Source organism: Pavona decussata, unplaced genomic scaffold, assembly GCF_977016875.1.
Source record: "Pavona decussata unplaced genomic scaffold, jaPavDecu1.1 SCAFFOLD_2, whole genome shotgun sequence".
NCBI lineage: Eukaryota > Metazoa > Cnidaria > Anthozoa > Scleractinia > Agariciidae > Pavona > Pavona decussata.
This window is the reverse complement of record NW_028145426.1, coordinates 1,023,010-1,043,796: the sequence shown is the minus strand read 5'-3', so window position 1 is coordinate 1,043,796 and position 20,787 is coordinate 1,023,010. Positions and strand designations below refer to the sequence as shown.

At 39.2% G+C, this 20,787-nt stretch overlaps 2 protein-coding genes across 2 annotated transcripts in view; one reads left to right on the top strand and one right to left on the bottom strand.

Annotated features, from left to right (window-relative positions):
- LOC146489888 (hsp70/Hsp90 co-chaperone CNS1 homolog) overlaps window positions 1-20,787 on the top strand; it is a 187,430-nt gene that overhangs the window by 103,291 nt on the left and 63,352 nt on the right. The gene's annotated exons all lie outside the window — the stretch shown is intronic.
- Window positions 1-20,787, bottom strand: part of LOC146489891 (uncharacterized) — a 51,966-nt gene that overhangs the window by 22,411 nt on the left and 8,768 nt on the right. The window contains exons 5-6 of the mRNA XM_085084580.1: window positions 18,357-18,431; window positions 16,626-16,685 (exon numbers count right to left, since the gene is read on the bottom strand). Coding sequence (XP_084940706.1) covers window positions 16,626-16,685; window positions 18,357-18,431 — 135 coding nt within the window. The remainder of the gene's footprint in view (window positions 1-16,625; window positions 16,686-18,356; window positions 18,432-20,787) is intronic.

Genomic DNA, 20,787 nt, shown 5'->3' with positions numbered 1-20,787 from the left:
GCCCTCTGTTACAACAAATCAGCATTTCAAAAAAATTGCCTTCTGTATTACATTGTTATTGTTATTGTTGATGAGTATTTTGCTGCATTTGCACTAAAAATATATGATAACGGCAGAAAGGATGACGAATTGGGAGGTTATTACGTTCATACGCCAGGCAGATTTCTATAAATGTTGTGAAAAACAATTGGAGCTCCGCTTCTAGGCTTGGCTAAAAATATATATTATGTTTAAAATTCTGATAATCACTAACTCATAGGTGACTTATATTAATCTATATTCATTTTAAATTTTACGTACGTTAATTGAAAATTATCTTGGATAATTGATTTTACTTCTATATTGTAATTAATTTGTAATTTTTTTGTGTGTACATGACCCCACAAGCATTCTGCTTTAAATTTCATCGTGTATAAATAAAGGACATGATGATGATGATAATGATGACGATGATTTATTTAAGGCTCCCTTTATATGTTCTAACTACTAAATATTTCTTAGGAACTTACTACTAGCGATTTCCATGCCGCCTTGTACGTAGAACTACGTTTTGGTCTAAGATGAGGTAAGCGCTGACACCAGGAAAGACACGTTTTTGAAAAGATCCTTCGCCCATTGTATTAATGTAATGGGATATTCCGTGATGAATGTAGAGCGTAGGATTAGGTTACAAAGCACGTGGTGTTAGACTCGGTGCTTGGTATTTTGTAAGTTCTCGGCTACGCGATTAAACCGTTTAAGTGCCTTTAGAATTCTCTGTGTGACGTTTATTACATTGGTGGCAGCGGTGGGAGCTTAGTGAGCTCAAATGAGCGACGATGAAAAGAAAATGTTCGATGCCGAAGATGCCGAAGGCGGTCTTCCAGCGAAACCTGCGCCAAAACAGTGGTGGGTCAAAATTTCAAAACATTGCTGTCGCAGTTTCTTCAGTATGCAAATTTGGTACATATCAAGCTTTTAGATCGTCGGGCGTATTTGCTCACCCTGCTGGATCAACCGGCTTGCAAAGCAGTGGAACTTATAAAGTTGTCACCGTCGCTAACCTTTGAAGAATTCACAGCGAAGCTGGTTGAAAGATTTGATTCGGGCAAGACAAAGAAGGATTATAAATTGCAGTTGCGGGCTAGGTGTCAAAGACCTAATGAAGATTTTGAAGGATTCGCCGACAGTGGGATGAAATTGGTGGAAAATACCTACCCAGATGCGGCTTACTCGCTCAAGGTGGAACTGACAAGAGAGTAGTTTATTCAAGGAGTGGCCATCAGCAATGAATTGTGAGAAAAAGTATTCATGACTCAACCGAATTCCCTCTTGTGGAGGCTGTTCGTGTAGTCGTCGATTTGAAAGTGCTGGTAAAGCTTGTCAAGCTGTCCCAGCTGTTGAGAGGAAAAAGTCCGTGAATGTCGTGAGTGCTTCAGTGGAGGGTGAGAAAATTTCCAATGAGATTCGTGAGCTCAAGGAACTCGTTCTTGGTATGAAGAAGCTGAAACGCTGAAACGACTTCGACCGTGCGGCGCCGTAATGAGGTGGTATGTTTTGCTTGCCGCGACCCTGGCCATTTCGCTCGAAATTGTCCACGCAGAGATGGGGGAACAGAGCTCGGGGCCTGCTGTGTGCCAGGTAGTCTCCGTGAGGCCTGAAATAGTGGCCCAAGCATCAGTAGTCGCCAATGAGGTAGGCAACCCCTCTTGTGTAAACAATAAGGTGCTGCCAGCAACAGCAGACATCTATGTTACAGGAATTGTGAATCGTAGCGTGACTTGTAAATTGCTAGACACTGGGGCAACTGTTAGTGTTTTGAAGTAGGGAAAATGGAGGAAAAGTGGGCTTGTCTCAAAACTCTCTCTAGTCACCGGGGCTGTGACTACCGCAAATGGAAATAAATTAACAGTTTTGGGAGAAACAAAAGTTAGATTTCGTCTGGGAAGCATTGATTGTTTTTGGCAAGTTATGCGCGAGGCCTATTCCATGACTGCATACTTGGCCCAGATTTTTTTCAACACTTTCAATGTCAAATTCGCTATGACACTGGAACTTTTGTACTTGGAGCTACTGAAATTCCAATCAGGTACTGCAAGGTTACACCTAGCGTTGGTAGAATTTTTCTGTGTAATGACATACAAGTGGAACCTGAAACTGCATAAGTGATAGAGGCCAATTGGAGAATGGATTGGATCATAACATTGAGACTCCTGGGATCTTAGAGGAGTCAAGGGAACTGAGAAGCAAATCAGAAGTCAATATAGCTCGTTTCTTAGTTATCCCTAGGGATGGACTGACTCTAGTGAGAGTTGCTAACGTTTTAGAGAGGCCAATCAGACTACTGGCAGATCTTCCAATAGCCCAATATCATCCCGTTAGGAGTGGGGATGGCTGTGTTGTTCCAATGGAGCCCGATCCAGATCCCACGAACGTCTCTTAGGCTCGGTTATTTTACAGACCAGGTATGACAGGAAAGCAGCCTAAGAAGAAAGAAAAGTGGAGAACAAAATTCCAAGGTAACATGGAGGGGCTTTCAGAAGACAAAAGAGATCAGTTTTTGTCTCTGGTAACTGAATACGAGGATATCTTTGCAAAGGAAAAGTTAGGAAAGTCTGGCTCTAAGAACATGCCATTGACACGGGTGATTGCAAGCCATTGAAATAGCCTCCTCGTCGAGTACCACCCTATCAGCGAGAAGTTATCGATCAGCAACTGGAAGAGCTGCCAGCCGCAGGAAGAATTGAACCATCTCAAAGTCCTTGGAGCAGTCCGGTGACGAAAGATGTCATACTACTGCCCCGGACAGATGACGTTTTAGAAGCTTTGGGTGGAGATTAGTGGTTTACTAGGTTTGATTTGGCCTCGGAAAGACTGGGGAGAGTATGGCGGAATGAAGACGTTGCTTACGAAGCTCCGTCCACCGTAATCTTTATTTTTGGTTTTTTATGGAGTCTTCATCCTTATATGTAACCCCAAAGCGAAACTTTCGCCGCAATACATCCAACAGTTCCCAAGAAGAGTCCCCCGAAGAGAAACGGGCGAAAGAATCCAATTCCCCCGACGTGAAGACTTCAGAAGACGAAGATGAAGTAATGGCTGCTTTGAGGCTTTCAGAAGGCGTCACAAACAAATTAGACCTTATCCTGGCAAGACTAAGCAGTCTATACTCGAGAATGGAGGAATTGAATAGTACGGTAAAAGGTCTACAAAGAAAATTTTCTTCCATGGAAATTGATATTAACTCGGTCAAGGATAAGCAGAAGAGTCTTAACGAAAAGTTCACGCACATGGAGAACAACTCCAAATTTGTGGATGAGAATATCAAGCAACTTGAGAACAGCTTGCAGAAAAGTAAGGCTGAAGTGGTCGAATGTCACAAGAAAATTCTTTACTTAGTGGCTTACAGTCGAAGAGAAAATCTAAAATATGAAGGAATTCCAGAAGTTGTCCAACACAATACAACATCTAATCGAAGTGAGGACACGGAGTGTGTTCTTGTTGACTGTCTTGAGAATGTCCTTGGAATTGAGGACGCTAAGTCCATCGAGTTTCAGCGAGTGCACAGGTTAGGCAAGCCGAAGAATGGCAGCGGAGATGGCGGCCGAACGATCATAGCACGTTTTCTAAGATTCTCTGATAGAGAGCGAGTTTTTAAGCAAGGACGTAGACTTAAAGGCAATAATTACAGAATGTTTGAAGACATTCCAATGGAATTACACCAAAAGAGAAAAGCACAGGTGGAAAGGCTCAAAGAGGCAAGGAAAGAAGGCAAACGCGCCAACTTTAGTAGATCAGAGCCAGATAAATTATATATTGATGGTAAATTGGTCAAAATGTAAAACATTTTGGGTTAAACGATTTACGCTGTAGTCTGTCAGCTTTTCCAACATATTGTATTGTGTACTATGATGTAGGCCTTCTCAATCATTTGTCAAATGTTTCTCTTGTCTAAGGAACAATAGAGCAAAATCACCTCTATTTTCAATTTAGGTTCCATAGACACCTTTTGTTTTGTTTTGTTTTGTTTGTTTGTGAAATTCTTACTTCTTACTCTTTTTGAATTGCGGTGGAGGAGCTCGATTTCCTTTTTGTTTATTTTCCTAAACTATCTTGTTACCAACGGAAGGTTGTTCAGTAGATGGAGATGGACCTAGTACCTTTTAATCTGGAACACGAGGTATGTATCTTAAGTATCTTAAGTATCTTTCTCCTCTTGTTTCAGTCTTGTGTTGTGTTTGTAGTAGGAATTTTTTATTGTTTTCTTTATGTATTGATGATAAATGTCATGCCGTTTTCCTGTAACACAAGTAGAACGTTTAGATATTTTGTTAAATGCCGCAGAAGCCCAGATAAGCAAATGTTACGTAACAATCACATGCCATCATTTGGCATCAGCCCATTCTGTTTTATTCTATTGCTTTCCTCTGCAATCCCAGAGCTGTTCTATGTTTTTTTAATGTCCACTAGATGAGCGCTAGTATGTTTAAATTAATTTCGCTTAATGTGAGGGGCATAAGCAATTTTAAGAAAAGAAAAATGATATTTACTTGGTGTCGAGAGAGGAAGCCAGATATTATTTTCTTACAAGAAACTCACTCGAAAAAAACGAATGGAAAAACGAATGGGGAAGTGAGATTATCTTGGCCCATGGCAGCTCAAATTCAAGTGGGGTGGCAATCCTTGTTAATAAAGGTGTTGATTGTACAATTCACTCTAAAATTTTGGATCCCTTGGGACGGTATATAATAATAAAAGCAGAAATTGAAGACGAAATGTATATATTGATCAATATCTATGCTCCAAACAAAGACACAAATATCGTCAATTTTTTCAACAATTTGCTTATGACGTTGCGGGAAAATGAATTTGATGAGGAAGAAAATATTATTATAGGTGGGGATTTCAACTGCCCTCTTAATCCACTTCTTGATAAGAAAGGGGGTCTTTTAATTCCAAGAAAATCTGTCGTAACCACAATTGATAGTCTACAAGAAGAGCTCGATCTTGTCGATATATGGAGAATGAAGAATCCTGCGAAAAGAAGTTTCACATGGAGCCAAAATTCTCCAATGATTTTTTGTCGATTAGATTACTGGCTGATTTCAAATACCCTACACGACTTAGTTGTAACAACAGACATAATTCCGGCCATTAAAACAGACCATGCAGCAATTTCCATAGAGTTCTCTAATAGATATAACGATATAAAAGGTCCCGGTTACTGGAAAATGAATTGTTCTCTTTTGGATGACGAGGACTATATTAATGATCTCGCAGAGAAGATACCAATTTGGTTAGCCGAAGTTCGTAATGAACTGTCGGACAATCGAAGCATTTGGGATTGGATGAAATACAATATAAGAGCACACACAATTCAGTATTCGAAAAGAAGTGCGCGGGAAAGAAACCAAAGAGAAAAAAGTCACGCTAAAGCAAAACATATACATGAAATAGACCCCAACGACTTAAATGCAAGTATTCTAAATTCCGCGAAAGATATGTTGGAATTGTTTTATGAAGAAAAAATAAAAGGAATTATTATTCGAGCACGAGCTCGTTGGCACGAGCACGGTGAGAAAAGTACCAAATATTTTCTGAATCTAGAAAAAAGGAATCACATTAAAAAACATGTTAGAAAATTAAATATAAACGGTTCGATTACTACAGATCCTTTCAATATCTTATCCGCACAGCAACGCTTTAATCAAGAACTGTATACGAGCAGAAACAAGAATGAAAATAACTCACAGATGATTGAATCCTTTTTAAAAGATTTAAACATTCCTAAACTTTCGGATGAACAAAAGGTATTATGTGAGGGAGAAATTACTTCAGAAGAATGTGCTTTGCTTTTGGAAAGTTTTGAAAGCAACAAACCACCTGGGAATGATGGCATTCCTATTGAATTCTACAGAAAATTCTGGCCATTAATTAGTGATCCTTTCATTCAATGTGCAAACGAATGCTTCGAAAAAGGTGAAATGTCATGCTCTCAAAAACAAGCAGTGATTACTCTTATTGAGAAGAAACGAAAAGATCGCTCTTTTCTCGAAAACTGGAGACCGATTTCTCTTGTAAATGTAGATGCAAAAATTATGTCTAAAGCTATAGCTACTAGAATAAAAAATGTTCTACCAAACATTATCCATCACAATCAAACTGGATTTATTAAGGATCGTTATATTGGTGAAACAGTGCGATCAATTTTCGATATAATGGACTTTACAGTTGAAGAAAATATTCCTGGTTTAATGATTTTTATTGACTTTCAGAAGGCATTCGATAGTTTAGAGTGGAACTTTCTTCAAAGCTGTCTAGAATCCTTTAATTTTGGTCCTAATTTTATTTGATGGGTAATGACCTTCTATAATAATATACAAAGCTGTGTCATTAACAACGGTGTAGCATCTAGTTATTTTAGACTTGAACGAGGAGTTAGACAAGGAGATCCCCTTTCTCCATATTTATTTGTTGTAGCAGTTGAAACCTTGGCTATCGCAATTCGACAAAATTCAATGATAAATGGTATCACTATCGAAAGGGAAGAAACAAAGTTACTCCAATACGTGGATGACACAACAGCAGTCCTTTCGGACATTAACTCAGCTCAAGCTCTTTTTAAGCTGCTTGATGATTTTAAGAAGCTTTCAGGTTTAGCAGTTAATCCCACGAAAACTGAAGGAATGTGGATCGGATCATTAAGAGAAAATAAAGCAAAACCCTTCGGTATTAAGTGGCCAAATGAACCAATTAAAGCTCTAGGGGTGTATTGTTCCTATGATCAAAAATTACTTCATGAAAAAAATTTTATAGAAAAATTGGACAGCGTTAAGAAACTCATAAACATGTGGTCCACAAGAGGCCTATCTCTGTATGGGAAGGTAACAGTAATAAAATCCTTGATTATCCCAAAGTTTGTTTATGTATCATCCCTATTAACGATGCCCAGGGGAGTCATCAAAGAACTGAACCAATTGATATTTAGATTTCTATGGAAAGGGGTTGATAAAGTCACACGCTTGGCAGTAATAAACGATTATCAAAAGAGCGGCTTGAAAATGATTGATCTTGAAACTATGGCTAGCCTGGCTGAGGAGGATTTTTGGCGAAAATGACGGGGCATGGAAACATTATTTACATCACCTACTGAAACGTTTTGGCGGCCTTTTCTTATTCCACTGCAACTATGATATAAAAGACCTCACAATCTCTTCCAAATTCTCTAGTGAACTGCTTCAGTGGTGGGCAGAGTTTCGTGACTAATTTTCTACAGAGAAACTTTGGCACAATGTAATTTGGAAAAACAAAGACATTTGTATAAATAATAGGCAAATATATTCTACAAAACGTATTTTGAGTCAGGTTTTATTGAGGTAACAGATCTTCTATTCGATTTTAATATTACCGAATCCTTTAATGCTATTTCTAAAAAGATTGATAAAACAAATTTTCTAGTCTGGGCAGGTCTCAGACATGCTATACCGTCCTACTTAAAATCAAAATCAAAAACTGATAATCACACCTTTTTGACAGGGCCACCTTCCCTGATAATTAATAACAACGCTTTTGATATTTTAAGGAAAAAGTCAAAAGACTATTACACACTGATTATAAGCAAAAAAGCACAATTTTCTAAACACTCGTTAGTTTTGAAACGTGATTTTAATTGAAGCGAAGATCAATTAGAAAAAGTGTTTATTTTACCTCATATTGTATGTTCCGAGCCTTATGTTAAGGCCTTTCAATACAAGGTCCTTAACTCTATACTATACACTAATACCAAATTATATAAGATAGGATTTATTACAGACAATAAATGTTCTTTTTGTAAGTCTGAACCGGAAACACTGTTACACCTTCTTTTCGACTGCGTATACTCGAAACGTTTTTGGAAAGATTTTGAATTCTATTTTTATTCGTTATCAAAAGAATTCTTTCATCTCAGTTGGCAAGATGTTTAAATAGGTATTATTTCTTCAGAATGCCCCTTACTGAACTACTTTCTATTGATAGCTAAATTGTATCTGTGGGATTGCAGAAGATCTCAAATACTCCCTTGCTTAACTGGGTTTAAGGTTAAGATCAAAATTAAATTTGAAACAGAAAAATATATCTGTACTCAGAACAACACCCTTATTAAATTTAACAAAAAATGGGCAACGATCTGTTCTCTTTAATTTTCATATTTATGTTTTATTAAATATTCTTTACGTAACATTATTAATTTATAATACGTAAATTGTAGTTTTAATAAATAACAGGGAAGGAAGATAAATGATAAGTGTATTATAATTAAGTATTGTATTTTTTTTTGTTAGCAGTTGTTCTAATTAGTGTTATAGGCATTGTGTAAAAACTCCATTTTTTTGTATTGTTAATAGTAAATTGATTGTATGTAGCTTTTCTTTTCATAACTTCTTATGAGTAGTGCAATTTAGGTTTAGTTATTGTAAGTTATGCTACGGTATTGTAAGTAACGCGTGGTATTGTTTAATTAGTAAGAAATGTTAGTATTGTAAGTTATGTTTTGTTGTGAATAAACTTGAATTAATTAAAAAAAAAAAAAAAAAGGTTTGATTTGGCCTCAGAGTACTGGCAGATGCAAGTGAAAAAAGATTTGGACGATTTCATCATCTGGGCTTCAACCTTTGAAGATCACCTCCACCGCCTACGGTTGGTGTTTGATCGTATAAGAACTGCTGGTTTATTACTGAAGCCTAGCAAGCTGCATTTGAGGAGTTGAAATATCGCCTGGTAAGCGCGCCAGTACTAGCTTATCACGATTTCAGCTCTGCAGCTGCGTCTTTCATACTTGATGCTGATGCTAGCCAATACCTAGGAATTTGAGCGGTTTTTTCTCAACAGCAACAGTATGGGACTGGGCGAGTGATTGCTTATGGTAGTCGACCATGAATAAACATAATCGGAACTATTGCACCAGTCGTTTGGAAATGCTTGTTTTAGTGACTTTTGTTGACTACTTTTGATACTATTTGTTAGGGCGGAAGTTTTGTTTACGAACTAACCCTTATTCATTACGATGGTTGACGTTCTTTTAAGAAATCCAAGGACAGGTGGCTCGTTGGCTTGAGCACCCTCAAGAATATGATTACGAGATCCAACATCGGCCTGGAAAACAGCACAACAATGCGGACAGTTTGTCTCGACAGCCTAGGCGGGATCATGGAGAATATTTCTTGTGTATTCCACCTGCAGAACCATATATAGCAAAAGTCACCAGCAGCCTGCCCAGTGGTCAACACCAGAATGAAGGAAAGGATCTGTGGTCACCAAAAAAGGTGGCTTAAGCTCAAGGTAAGGATCCTGATATTGGCCCAGTTGTAGATCAGTTGTCATGGGAGTGGTAGAGGCCGACTGACGAGGAGCTCCAACCCTTGAGTAGAGCAACAAGGGAAATCTGGGAACAGTGGGAAGTGTTAGAACTACGAGAAGGAGTACTCTATTTGCGGCCGGCTGAGGGAACTTCCACAGCTAAGGGCAGGATAGTTTTAACTTGGGGGCTTGTTAACAAAGCGCTCACCAGAGTTCATGATGGTCCAGCAGATGCCCACCTAGGAAGGATGAAGACCTTGAGAAAGATGAAAGCCAGGCTTTGGAGACCAGGGCTGACAAAAGTAGTCTATCGGTACTGTAGCAGTTGTCTGATATGTGCCCAGTGCAAATCCACACCAAAACCGAAAGCACCCTTACATCCGATACCTACTGGAAACCCTATGTAGAGGATCGACATTGACATTGTCGGTCCCTTCTCACGGTCTCGAAGGGAAAACAGGTACATTCTAACTGTGCAGTGTAGTTTTACAAAGTAGGCTGAGGCGTTTGTAATTCCCAACCAACGTGCCACAACTTCTGCAATGGTATTGGTGAAGAACTGGGTGTGTCGATATGGTGTGCCAGACAGCATACACAGTGATCAATGAAGAAACTCCGAGTCCCAGGTGCTTGAGGAAATGTGCCATTTGCTGGAGATCAACAAAACATGGTCAACTGCGTACCACCCTAATGATAATTGGCAGATTGAGAATCTGCACAAGACTTTAAAGAGCATACTGAAGGCCAGAGTTGAAGATGATTCACAAAGTTGGGATGAACAACAAGATTACTGTATGATGGTTTTCAAAAGTAGTGTTATGTTTGGACGGAAGATGCGGATATCCTTGGATGTGATGATGGGCAGAACCGAAGTTGATGAGATGAACTACTCAGAGTTTGTCAGGGCGGATTAGAAACCGCATACCGTGATGCGAGGCAAAGTCTGACAGTAGCTCGGCGTCGGCAGCAAGATGCGTATGACATAGGAGTAAGACAGATGGTGTTTCAAACTGGTGATTTGGTGCTACGCTACACTCCACAACTGAAGCCAGGTGAAGCAAACAAATTCCATCGAGAGTGGGAGGGCCCAGAGGTAAAAAAAGTGACGGGGCATTCCCGGAGATCTCAAGTAGTTCATTTTAACAACCTGCAGTTGTACCAGAGAAGGCAGGTAGAAAGGATAGAGGAAACAGCTGCTGGGGTTCATTGGATGCACCTCAAGGTGGAAGCAACGAATGTGACCAGGTACCACTAGCCTTTGGCTGTTACCGGTGGAGTTGAAGAAAAGGCTATCGGCTAGAGATGAGCTTTTCGATGAGGTTGTTGATGTGCCAGACAAGAGCGAGTATCGTTCTGGCTTTGCTGATACGGTTTAAGTCGGAAGAATCGAACAGGGTGGTGGACATAATCAGGTAGTAGACATGCCGGCTACGGAGGGAGGTGGACTGCTGGAAGATGTTAAAAATGGCCAGGCAAGCGGAGAGGAGAAACGAGAAGACGATCAGAAGGCTGAGCAAGAACAGGTAGCCCGCTACGGCCAAAGACCAGTACGCTATGACCGTTATGGGGAATGGATTCTAAATAGTTTACAGCAGATGTCGGACCTCTTGAAGATGTCGGAGGACAAGCAGAGAATGAACAAGGAGCAGATCAAGAGGCTGAGACCAAAATTGCTGAAGAAGGCTAGAACATTGCGTAAACTTTGAAACTGTTCTTTGTTTTAGAGAGATAAACCTTCAAGAGACTGAACTGATTGACTTTATTTTGCTTTATTATTCCGTGTGATCGTGAATCTAAAGATTCCTTCCTTTTAGGGAGGAATAGTATAACGGGACATTCCGTGATGGATATTTAGAGTAGGATTAGGTTGAAAAAACACGTGGTGTAAGACTCGGTGCTTGGTATTTTGTAAGTTCTCGGCTACGCGATTAAACCGTTTTAGTGACGTCAGAATTTTCTGTGTGACGTTTATTGCACTAACAAAAAGATTATCTCATAATAAAAGGATGGAATGACTTCGTGCCCTAGGAATAGAAACGCGAAGACAAACGATTGCATTCGTCTGGTCAAATTCACGCGTGAGACCACTGACAAGCATGCTTTCTCATCATGTCAATCATGCAAGTGTTAGAACATGAGGCAAGCATGTACACGTTACGTAAAAAAAAAAAAACAAGTAACCGTGAGGATTTCATAACTGCGCTCAGTTTGACAGCAGGCTTCCTTTTGCTGCTACTGGTAAAAATCGTTTAGCGTGACTCGAGATCTGGAGCAGCACAACGACTACGATTACAGTCCACAAATCCCAGTGAACACTAAACCGTCCAGTCTACAAATCCTTTGTCCACAATCCAGTTTATGGTCCATAGCCAATATTCTATCTTGTCATCGCTGCCTCAGGGATCACACGAGATAGCTAGGCGGATGCGCAAAGTGAGGCTTTTTGCTCGTTTAATAGGCATTCACGAGGTTTCGTTATCAGAAGAAAATTGTTTGTATTTCTCCCTTTGGAGAATCTTTGAACCTAGCAATTCAATCGATAAACAGTCCTTAAACATGAGTCGAATCAAGAGGTTTTAGGCTCCGGTGATCAGAAAAGCAACGGCACAGATAATCTTCTCATGTCCTCTGGACAACAATATGGCGGTCCTACAAGGCCTGGGATAGAATTTGAATAGTTTGAACATGACAATTCAACTCCCTCCTACTAAAGCTGAACATGTACGGGTCAGCTAGCTTGTCAAAGCTGACTGCACAAGAGCAAAATGACTATTAGAAAAGTTGCTCGATTATTGGGTTGATAGTTTGTAGCTTCTCTGCCGTTTAGTTTGGGGAGGTCTACTATTGGAACCTAATAAAGACCTAACCCTTACCACAAATGCCTCCACGAGAGGTTTGGGCGCAGTATATGGGGTTTAGAAAACTAGTGGACTTTGGAGATGAGAAGAACCAGCGTTTCGTATTAACTAATTAGAAATGAAAGCAGTTTTACTGGGGTTTGACGTCTCTACTCAGCAACGTTCATAACAGACATATAATGATTCGATCTGACAACACAACGACAGTAGGGTATTTTAATACCCGGGGGGGGGGGGGGGAGGGAGGGGGATTGGCATTAAAACGCCGATGTAAAAACAGAAAATTTGGGTTTGGTCTACATGTGGCATAGTGCTTGTTACTTCACTGGTTTAATCAACGTGGAGGCTAACAGAATATCCAGTTTACAATCCATAACCAATTAGTTATAATTCACAACCCACAACCCTCATAATTTTATAATGTAAAATCAGGAATCAACAATTTGCAGTTAATGGACTGTAATCGAGTCTCCAACCCAAAGGTTGCTAGTGGCGTTTAAATTTTAAATTAAACAACCCCAAGAATTAAGTCACCAGTTTACAATCCACAATCCGCATTGGGCCTCAGTCCATTTCATAGTGAAAAATTCACAGTGAAAATCAACATTGCACAGTGCTTCCAACCATAAAAGGCTGAGAACAATTGCGAGGGCGTTCACCAGAAAACGACAATTTCAAGAACAATTTTCTGTATAAACTAGCAAGCAAATTGTGGTAGAAAGGCGCTCTCCGTGTCCTTAATTAAAACCCCCAAGCAACGATGAGGTCTGCACACGCACAGAAAAGCTCAGGAAAGGATTTAAATTCTTCGACGTCTGTCAATCCAAGTCTGGTTGTAAAAGCACACTGGACAGACACAAAATAAAATGGAAAATTTCCAATAAAGCATTCTAATTTATTAATTTGGGCTTCCTTTATTGTAAGAAGTGAATTTTTCTGAGGAACTTACCTTTGACAATCTCTGTGTAGTCTTGTTTTTAGGACTACCCATTAGTTCAGGATCTGAACTCTGAAACCAGAAAGAGAAGCTTTTTTGATCAGTGCACGTGCAGTACAGTGAAGGTATAACTGAAATTAGCATACCTCAGTGACCGACTATCACGTAAACGCGCAATCTGATTGGCTACGCAGGTGCCGTCTATCGATCGATAGACGGCACCTGGAACTGTTGAAAAAATGGCTTCCCCTTCGTGTTTTCGTAAAGTTTGTGAAGAAGACGTACAAAACGTTTTGCAAAGTGCCATGCCAGAAAAAAACAAAGAAAGCTACAAAGTATGGAATAAAGATTTTTAAAGGTAAGTGCAGAACAATTTCCGAAATAAAATGCGTTATTTAAAACCAACAACAAATTGCGCGTAAGCTTACCTAAGTTCGTAAGTAAACAAAACAAAGTTGTCAAAGAAAAGTAACAATTGCGGTTATTGATTTGTTTTAAATTGGTTTTCAACCTAAAAAGAACACCCATTGAGTAACAAACCAAAGTCGAATTAAACAAGTGTTTGCAGAGGTTTTATGTGTCAGTGAGACAAACAAATGGTGAACCGTTTAAAGTTTCTTCACTTAAAGCCATCCGAGCGGCCATTGATAGATATTTGAAGCATGCACCTATTGACAAGCCGGGGTCTATCGTCGGTGATTATGAATTTAAGAAGGCAAATGATACGCTAAATGCAGTCTGCAAAAATCTAATGAAAGAGGAAAAAGTTCGTCCAGTTGTTCATAAAACTCCCATCATAAGCGAGCGATTGCAAAAGCTTTTTGAAAGTGGTCAACTAGGAAATGCAGATACAAAAGATCCTAAACAATTACAGCAAACCGCGTTGTTTTACACATACCTGTATTTCGGGAGGAGAGGAAGAGAAAACCAACGCAGTCTCACTCCAAAGATCTTTATCCTCCGCCAAACACCCCAGGGTAGACGATATTTTGATCTGCGAAGAAACTTTCCGGGGACGGTTTTGTCGACAAAAAACCGGCCACCAAGGCGGCGTCAACGACAACAACGACGAAGCAGACGGCAAAATGTTTGTCAACTCTTTTCCAGAATTTGAAAATGACAAGGACTTTGAAATTAAACTTAGTTTGAGCTTAACATCATTTTTTCTTCTACGGTTTGCAAGTTTCTGAGACTGCGCAATGTATGGCGAGATCACTGTTTAGCTTTGTTTTAATTGATGAATGAACTTTGATGAATGAACTTGGCAAATGCGCCAGTTTGTCAGAGCGCGCGATTTAGCATGCATCATTGCACAAATGTATAAAAATTTATGAACTAAAAAGATTTTTTTGCTTGATAGATCGGTCACTGAGGTATGCTAAAACAATTAGACGGCTCGCTCTCAGTTTCTATCGCCTTTGATAGTTGGCTCGGGGCTTCTCCCCTCGCCAACTATCAGCCGATAGAAACCTCGAGCTCGCCGTCTAATTGTTAAATAGCCTGTCTAACATATGGTGGTATCTAAGCATTAGATGAGTTCGTTCCCCCAGGAATGCGCTTTCTTTTTTTTTTCTTATTTCGAAAGTTAAAATTAGAGACGTCAATACAAGACACACTTAGTGGCAAATAAATAAATGAATCGCTACAAAAATAAATAGAAAATACATAGAATACCAAGTAAATAAATAAATAAATAAATAACTAAATAAATAAATAAATAAATAAATAAGTAATAATAAGTATGTGATGAAAGAAGTCATTACAATGAATTGATCTCTGAGTTACTTTTCTGAGGAACGTACCTCTAGTGATTTACAGGCCGCCTTGTACGTAGAACTACGGTTTGCTTTTAGACGATGAAAGAGCTGACACCAGGAAAAAAGACGTTTTCGAAAAGATTTTAAACAAATGCAGTTATCTCCTTCTTAAAGGGAGGTAATCAACGAAGAAATTGCTAAGCTCCTCGAAAAAGAAGATATTGAACAAACAAATCATGTAGAGGGTGACCTGTTATCTCCACCATTTTTGTGCGTCTAAAGAAAGATGGTACTTACAGAATGAGTTTAAACCTCAAAACTGTGAATGAATTTGTATCATATTACCATTATACTTATAAAAATATAATATTCAAACAGCCCTCAAACTCATGCGTCCAGGGTGCTTTATGACATCTGTTATCCTTAAAGATGCCTATAATTTAGTTGCTATCGCACCGGAGGATAGATACTGAATTTAAATGAAAAGTAGCTTTTTTCAGTATAGTTGTTTGCCCAGTAGCGTGGCTTGTGCTTCTCGTTTATTCACTAAAGTATTTAATCCAGTTTATTCTCGTATCAGGTCTTTAGGTAGTACTTTTATGGGACATACAGATAATTCATTACTGTTGGGATATAATTTGAATAGTGTGAACATGACAATTCAACTCCCTTCTACTAAAGCTGAACATGTACGTGTCAGCTAGCTTGTCAAAGCTTACTGCACAAGAGCAAAATGACTATTAGAAAAGTTGCGCGATTATTGGGTTGATAGTTTGTAGCTTCTCTGCCGTTTAGTTTGGGGAGGTCTACTATTAGAACCTAAAAAAAACCTAACCCTTACCACAAATGCCTCCACTAGAGGTTTGGGCGCAGTATATGGGGTTTAGAAAACTAGTGGACTTTGGAGTTGAGAAGAACCAGCGTTTCGTATTAACTACTTAGAAATGAAAGTAGTTCTACTGGGGTTTGACGTCTCTACTCAACAACTTTCATAACAGACATATAAGGATTCGATCTGACAACACAACGACAGTAGTAATAACCGAGGGTGGGGGGGGGGGGGATTAAAACGCCGATGTAATGACATGGCTTAAAAAAAATTGGGTTTGGTGTATGGAGAGAGACATGTGGCTTGGTGCTTGTTACTTACCTGGTTCTACCAACGTGGAGGCTAACAGAATATTCAGTTTACAATCCATAACCAATTATTATAATTCACAACCCACAACCCTCATAATTTTATAGTGTAAAATCAGGAATCAACAATTTGCAGTCAATGGACTATAATCGAGTCTCCAACCCAAAGGTTGCTAGTGGCGTTTAAATTTTAAATTTTACAACCCCAAGAATTTAGTCACCAGTTTACAATCCACAATCCGCATTGGGCCTCATTCCATTTCATATTGAAAAATTCACAGTGAAAATCAACATTGCACAGTACTTCCAACCATAAAAGGCTGAGAACAATTGCGAGGGCGTTCACCAGAATACCACAATTTCAAGAACAACTTTCTGTATAAACTAGCAAGCAAATTGTGGTAGAAAGGCGCTCTCCGTGTCCTTAATTAAAACCTCCATCAACGATGAGGTCCGCACACGCACAGAAAAGCTCAGAAAATGATTCAAATTCTTCGACGTCTGTCAATCCAAGTCTGGTTGTAAAAGCACACTGGACAGACACAAAATAAAATAAAGCTTTCTAATTTATTAATTTGGGCTTCCTTTATTGTAAGAAGTGAATTTTTCTGAGGAACTTACCTTTGACGATCTCTGGACAGTCTTGTTCGTAAGACTACCCGTTAGTTCAGGATCTGAACTCTGAAACCAGAAAGAGAAGATCAGTGCACGTGCAGTGTAGTGAAGGTATCACTGTCAAAAGCTTGTCTAACATATGGTGTTATCGGAACATTAGATGGGTTCCTTCCCCAGGAATGCGTTTTCTTTTTTTTTTTTTTTTATTTCAAAAGTTAACATTAGAGACGTCAATACAAGACACACTTAGTGGCAAATAAATAAATGAATCGCTAAAAAAATAAATAGAAATTTACATAGAACACCAAGTAAATAAATAAATTATAATTAATTGTGTCAATAACAAAATGCTTGAATATGATTGGTTCTTAACAGGCCGTATTTATAGCTTAATTTTGCTATGTAACTCCAAAACTGTCCGATTTGACCCGTCCGATTACTAGAAGCTTGTAATCAGACAGGTCAAATCGGACAGTTAAAGAACCAATGAAAATCAAGTAGTAAATGCCACTAGCCAATGAAATTTCAATACATGGCACATGATAAAAGATCAAAATCAATGTAATTCAATTTCATTACTTTTAAAAATTCTCCCATTTTGTACAAATATTGACGGACATGTATTTTAATTAAAAATATACTTTTTTAAAAAATTATATTCATGCAGTCGGGCTTCCACATACAAAGTTGAAACCAGTAATTTTTTTGCTTTGGAATCTATTTCTTACCTTAATAAATATTCCAAGAATGAGATTCTCGCATTTTGTTATTGGCAACAATTAATTGGTCATAGGACTTCTTGTCGTACAATTCAGGGGTAATCAGGCTCGTAATTTGAAATTACTCGCCCGATTACTCTCTGAATTGTACTCCATTCAGTCTTATTACCATTACAAATCAGTTATAAATACAAAGGACTCTTCATTAATAATGGAGTAATGATAAAGTGATTCTTATTAATTTAGTACATCATAAAAAAAAAAAGAAAAAAAGGAGGCATGTAGTGATATTCTCTAAATAGAGAGCCAAAGAAGACGAGTAGAAGCAAATACATCACCGGTCGAAGAGTGTTCCGACTTTCCGTTGCATAATAAGTTTGTGATGAAAGAAGTCATTACAATGAATTGATCTTTGAGTTACTTTGCATGGATAGAGGTCATGTTTGATTTACACAAGAAGAACACGTAATTTTTTCTTCAAATTAGAGGATAACCGATGACACCTGGGAACATGATTTAGAAGCACTTCGAGTGGAGAGAAATTTGTCCCATGAAGTACGTTGAAACATTTTATAGCATTATCTATTAGTTTAAGAAACTCCGGGCATTCTGAGAGAGGGTGCTCTATACAGTCTGGTATCGTCGTTCTCGAAATCGAAAATTTTAAATTCCTTTTTAGTCACAAGAACACCGTGCAAAATTTTGTGTGCTACATCAAAGATTTAAAATGACATGTAAATGTTACGCTGAGGGGCACATGTAGTGTATCCAATATAGTGCTCCTTGTTTTTGACTATACCAACTAGTCTTAACACCTACTGTTTAATTTCTATTTTAGACATTCTAAATTAAACGTTCTCCGCTTAGTTTTTTTGCTTCCTCTTTTCCAGACTAGTGACCAAGCCTATGTGTTTTGCATGTTCATTGCTCGCAATCCACATGGGAAAAATTGTCCTCAAGATATAAACCCTCACAAAGCGTTACATCTTCAACATGCTTTGTGTGCTATTATTCTTACAAGGGAGCTCACCAATGGTATTGTTGGATTTTCATTTCTCCCAAGAGCTTCGGTTGAAGGTGGATCCCCAGAAATCTGTTACCAGAAAAAAACGTCTTGAGTTGTTAATAAATGGGATTGAAAGCTAATTTGCAAAATGGCCTTTAAAGTACATGTATGGTCATTTGCACGCGACTATTGTCAGTGGCTGAGTTATTCGCCTGTGAAAGTAGTATCTTTGCAAGGGGTGTCGTCCATCAGTCATCCACCTTCACATTGGTGTAAAAGATACGCTTCGATATAAGTGGCATTGTTTCCTAGCTCAAGCCTGATTTTAGGCAAACGACCATAGATTGTTTATGCAAAGATCTTGAGAAGCATTGGGCTATAATTGGTCCATCGGAGATATCGATGTTCCGAGCAAATACGATGACGTCACGACCGAGAAGACACTCATGCAAGAGGGTCACATAATAACAGAATTGTGTCCAGTCCCTTCACGAGTGAAAGACACCAGAATTAAAAATGCCAATAAAAGTTTAATGAAAATATAAGTCCTAACAAGGACATGACGGGACATGTGCGAGGTCCTGATGACCCGCGCCCGACTTACCCAAAGTTTAAATCACAAATCGCACATCACAAATCTCTAGGTCTTTAGGGGTGAAACGCCGGTAGCCATAAGAGTCACGAACGTGGCGAAATCGATCACAAGTTCATGGTAGACCAGCTGGTATTTCTTTCTCTGTGGAACTGTCTCGATGGCGCACTGTTTGGCATCACACACGATGTGGTGGCTTGTAAGAATTTTTTTTACAACATTGTCCCAAAACAAGTAACTGCTTTCTTTGTCGTGAAAACAAATATTACATTGTCGCTTTGAGTTTGTGTGCTAAAGCATCGATGTTTTTCTCCGACACAAACGCGTGCTCAAATAAAGCGCGTAACTTTTCTCCGTCAACGAAACGAAACTCTACAGTGTTTTCAATGTTTCAAAAGTAAATATCTAGCATAGATCATCTCTGCCAGCCGCCATCTTTTAAATCATCGCTTTGAATTCGTGAAGCGCCACAAAATATCTCAAAATTCGACCAAATTGAAACAAAACGGGCAAAATCACCGCGAAACTGGAAAATTACTTTATGTGGTCTACAATAGAATGACAGTAATTTTCATTCAATAAGATCTCTCTATAGCGGAAAACGGCAGTGGACTTGTAATAAAGTGGCCATAATTGGACACATGAACAGAGAGCAAGACATCACCCACGTGATCAAAATAGACCAATCAGAAGGCCGGATATTTAGATCCCATTTCGGCGCAATCTAGGATACCGCTAAGGACGTGAGCCGAGTTTAGGGTTATCTTATGCATGAATCGAGAGTGCGTTCCTCGTTCCTGATGTCACTTCAAGTGAGCCTCACCTCTAAGTCTTATCGTCCTCTTAGTTGCTGTCTTCTTCTTCTTCAGGGACCTGAGGCTTCTCGAAGAGTCTGTTCAACAAAAATTTCCGTTTATCTACGGCTGCTTCCGCAGCTTCTTCGTCATCCATAGATTCCTCGTTCATGAAGCGACGTAGGGTGGTTACGACTTCTTGATGTACAGGTAGTATACGTACAGCCTTCGCAACTTTCGTCTGTGAGCCGATATAATAGAACATTCAACGCTTTGGCCTCAGCAACCGCTCTCCTCATGCACCCTTGTCCAGAAACCGTTCCACTTGTTTCACATAACTTGTATTTAGAGCACCTCTCACTTGTGCTTGCAGTTTTTCCCAAGGATCACAGCTGTCAGACTCAGAATCATTCCTTACGGTTTTTTTCACCATCTTTGACATCACTGTCTCTGCTTTCATCTTTGTCCTCGTCATCACAATTTTTTTCATCTTCCTCTTCTCTCGTTTCATGTTCTTCTTCGTCTGTTTCTACTTCCGGAAAAGGCTGCTTTTATAGTTAAATTCTCCTCTAGTTCTTTCTGTAAGTGAGTAAAGCAACTTTGCCTCTCGTGGCGGTCTCTGTGTTATTTTGACTAAATGATTTTCGACAATACCGACAAAGATGCCACATACGCTATGGCATGTGTACTCGACATTCTCTCAACTCTAAATGAGGATGACCATGAGCATGAGTACCTCATGACCCGGCTCATGAGTATGAGCAGTTATTACTTATGAGTAACTTGTGAGCATGAGAGGGGATGGGGCAATGATGAAAGTTTTCGCCTCCCACCAGTGTGGCCCTGGTTCTATTCCCGGTGTCGACATCTGATGGGGGTTGAGCTTGTTGTTGGTTCTCTTCTTAGGGCAGTCCAGTTTTCCTCCCCCCACCAAAAAACCTAACATTTTCCAATTTTGACCTGAAGCAGTAGAGAGAAAAGCCACTTCGTGGATTCCACTGAAAACTGAATTAGCATTTTTCAGTTTTTCATGAGCACGAGTAACTCATGTGCTGGC